The 3,869-nt window shown below is 49.6% G+C and overlaps 1 protein-coding gene across 1 annotated transcript; it reads left to right on the top strand.

Moving 5' to 3' along the window:
* Positions 1-396: 396 nt before the first annotated feature.
* On the top strand, positions 397-3,168 carry LOC129708158 (myeloid-associated differentiation marker-like). The gene has a single exon (XM_055653745.1). It carries the CDS (start codon positions 1,155-1,157, stop codon positions 2,022-2,024), a length of 870 nt encoding a protein of 289 aa, XP_055509720.1. The 5' UTR covers positions 397-1,154; the 3' UTR covers positions 2,025-3,168.
* Positions 3,169-3,869: the final 701 nt, after the last annotated feature.

Here is a 3,869-nt window from a genome sequence, read left to right as displayed (position 1 = left end):
CGAGCCAGCACCGCCATTCAATGTGATCATGGCTGATCATCCCCAATCAGTACCCCGTTCCTGCCTTTTCCCCATAACCGCTGACTCCGCTATCTTTAAGAGCCCTATCCAGCTCTCTCTTGAAAGCATCCAGAGAACCTGCCTCCACCACCCTCTGAGGCAGAGAATTCCACACACTCACAACTCTTTGTGAGAAAAAGTGTTTCCTTGTCTGTGTTCTAAATGGCTTACCCCTTATTCTTAAACTGTGGCCCCTGGTTCTGGACTCCCCAACATCGGGAACATGTTTCCTGCCTCCAGCATGTCCAAACCTTTATATGTTTCAATAAGATTCCCTCTTATCCTTAACCCCCAGAGTGTACAAGCCCAGCTGCTTCATTCTCTCAGTCATGACAGTCCCACCATCCCGGGAATTAACCTTGCACTCCCTGCACAGAGGAAGAATATTGGACTATTTTGCCTTCCATCACAGTGAGGAATGTGGGGAATCCGAGTAGTTGTGTTTCTTAGGTACACAAAAATGCTGGAGAAACTCAGCGGGTGCAACAGCATCTATGGAGCGAAGGAAATAGGCAATGTTTCGGGCGGAAACCCTTCTTCAGACTGACTAGTGTTTCTTGTTGCTTTTTAGTATGGCTGCATGGTAAATCGAGTATCACAGTACCTTAATTGGTACACGTGACAACAAAAGACCTCTGAAACTGAGTCAGACAGCATCTCTGGAGAAAGGGAACATCTCCAGAGATGCTGTCTGACTCGTTGAGTTACTCCAGCTTTTTGTGTCTATCTATGATAGTCTAGTTGTCAAGGGTTGTGAACCAAACTGCTACAGTAAGCTGTGATATAACCACCCTAAATGTTTGAAAGTATACACTCGCCTGGCAAGTGGTGGTTTGTCAACGTCTTCCTGTGACTTGCAGCGCTGTTATTGCGGTTTGGAAGTAGGTAGTTTCACATCAGGTAATCATATTGTTCTTCTGCTCTCGGTAGAGACAGGAAATGTGTGCACCGCGCCTCCCCCAATACCTACTGCAACCGAGGATGCAACGGGGTCACTTCGCATGTGCTGGTGACTTGTTCGCTGCAATCTCGCAGACCCGGTGCTGCTGGACAGCGGTGCTTTGGCCAGGGAGACGTCGTGCCAGCCGGTGGAGATGCCGGTGAGGTTCAGCGACCCGAGTGAGCTGATCTCACCCAAGGCGGTGGCGCGGCTGCTGCAGATACTCTTTACCTGCTCGGCTCTGGGCTTGTCGCAGGCGGCGGGCAGCAACCCGGGCCAGGACGCCAGCTTCACCGCGTTCGCCATCACCACCTGGTGCATCTCCTTCACCTCCACCCTCGTCGTGTTCGTCATCGAGTTCACTCAGCTGCACAGCCTCTTCCCGCCGACCTGGAAGAACCTGTCGGTGGCGCTGGCCGCTTTCTGCGGCCTCATGAACCTGACCACGTCGCTCACCTACCCGCTGCTGGCGGTGGGCTCCGGACAGGACTGGAGCCGCCGGCCCTGCTCCTACCACGCGGCCGCCACCGCCTGCTGCTGCCTGGCCGTGGTGGCGTACGCGGCCGAGGTGTGTGTGTCGCGGCGCGGCCGGCCCGCCAGCTACATGGCCACGGGCCCGGGGCTGCTGAAGGTGGTGCAGCTGAACGTAGCCTGCGGCCTCTCCGTCGCCATGGCGACCGGCGCCTTCCCGGCCTCCCCCGCGCTGTGGGGGGGCGCGGCGGCGCTCGGCGCCTGCGCACTGCTCAGCCTGGTTGCCGTGGTGACGGCGCTGGAGTGCCGGGCCTGCTGCCCGGTGCCGAGGGAGCGCCTCCTCGCCGCCGCCAGTGCCCTCGGAGCCCTCACCTACGGCGCCGCGCTGGTCGGCTGGACCTTCCGCCTCAGCCGGCAGGCGGCCACAGCGACCGGGGTGACAGACTGCGGCTGGAAAGTGTGCCTGATGTCCACCGTGCTGCTCAGCGTCAACCTCCTGGCCTACGCGGCGGACCTGGTCTTCTCCATTAAACTGAGCTGCTCCAGGAACTGAGCGCCGTCCGCCGGGGTATCTCCCGGTAAGTCGGCGCCACCAGCAACCCAAGCTCCATGTACTGTTCCTTGTGTCTCCAAAATACTGCGGAATCCGAGATAAAACAGAGAATGTTGTCTGAAGATCTGAAACGTCACCCATTCCTTCTCCCCAGAGATGCTGCCTGCCTCGCTGAGTTACTCCAGCATTTTCGAGTTTATCTTCGGGATTTACATGTCTGGTCAGTTTGGAACAGGAGGACTTGGACAGAATATCGATCTTGTACACGAGAACTTTCCCATCCGAAATAACATCTACCCATCTGTTCTCCAGAGATGCTGCCAGACCTGTTGAGTTACTCCAGCACTTGTGTGGAGTGTCCTTTTGTGTAAACCAGCATCTGCAGGTCACTATTTCAACGTGTTTACCAAAATGGGTTTTGGGATGGGAATCAGGAATTGGATACAACTGTAGACATAAAGATCTGGAGATGCTGGTTTACAGAAAAAGACACAAAGTGCTGGAGTAACTCAGCAGCATCCGGGGAGGAATGGACAGGCCACGTTTCGATCATGTTTCAATGTCTCAGTCAATTTTTGGTGTCTCCAAAATGCTGAGGAATCTGAGATAAAACAGTCAAATCTATTCTATTCTTTACACGATCCACAATCAACGCTTATATTGTAACAAATGGGGATTTCTGTGTGCCAGAAACCACACTGCATTATGAGCCATCAGGTAAAGCCTGCCTCTTGCCAATTTATCACCTGTGAAACTGGCTTAAGTTAAAGTGGAGTTTCCACCTTCAGAAAATAAACATTACCCCGTGTGGAGGTGATTTAATGGCTGTAAAAGCAGTGAATCTACCTGATTTGTCAATTATAACGTTAAATAGTTGAGAGCAAGTTTTAGTGCGTGAACATATGCAACTAAATGCACGCATATTTTGCAGACTTCTGAGTAATTTCTGGAAATAATGGATTGAAAATATCTGACGACTTAATGTCAATAGTTTTTTCTTTTGGTATGAGATTTTAATGCTCGACAAGATAATGCTCCTCAAAGAAAATATTTTTTTATACTGTGTATGTATATAGTTATTCTCGTATTTTGTATTATTTTTTATAAAGTTTGTTTATGATAATTCATTTACTTTCTTAATTGTGCTTTGTTAAACATTTAAGATATTAGTTTTCCTCAAACAAAACTAATAGTGGTAGAAATCCATTCTACAGGGGTTGTTGAGTCCTTTTTGGCAGCTTCTTTTGAGGCCTGCAGAGAGACATGTCTCTTTGCTACTGGCAGCTAACACAAGGCAAAGCAATGAGGTATGTTTTGCACAATGCAGCACTTGCTCCATACCCAGGCACAGAGTACAATGGAAACAACCACTGTAGTATTACATTATGGTGGTAAATCTGTTATTTGCCACAGGAGGCTGTGGAAGGCCAAGTGGATATATTTAAGGCAGAGATAGATAGATTCTTAATTTGTACAGGTGTCAGAGGTTATGGGGAGAAGGCAGGAGAATGAGGTTAGGAGGGAGAGATTGATCACCCATGATTGAATGGCGGAGTAGACTTGGTGGATCGAATGGCCTAATTCTGCTCCTATCACATGATCTTATGATCTATGCACTAGTCATTCTGAGAAACCAAAGTCATTTAAAAAATTGAACTTTAGAAATAAACAATGGGGAATACCGAGTGACAGTGAAGCTGTAAGCTTGTTGGGAAAAACCGAACTAGTTCTCTCATGACCTTCTACGTCTGAACAGAATAACGCCACTAAAATTGGCATTTAACTACCTAAATAGAAACATAGAAAATAGGTGCAGGAGTAGGCCATTCGGCCCATCGAGCCTGC

This window comes from Leucoraja erinacea, chromosome 23 (genome assembly GCF_028641065.1).
Source record: "Leucoraja erinacea ecotype New England chromosome 23, Leri_hhj_1, whole genome shotgun sequence".
Taxonomy (NCBI): domain Eukaryota; kingdom Metazoa; phylum Chordata; class Chondrichthyes; order Rajiformes; family Rajidae; genus Leucoraja; species Leucoraja erinaceus.
The sequence above is the reverse complement of the archived record's forward strand: the minus strand, read 5'-3'. Positions and strand labels throughout refer to the sequence as shown.

Coding starts and splice junctions, on each gene's coding strand:
- LOC129708158 (XM_055653745.1), top strand. CDS start 1,155: ATGCCGGTGAGGTTCAGCGACCCGAGTGAGCTGATCTCACCCAAGGCG.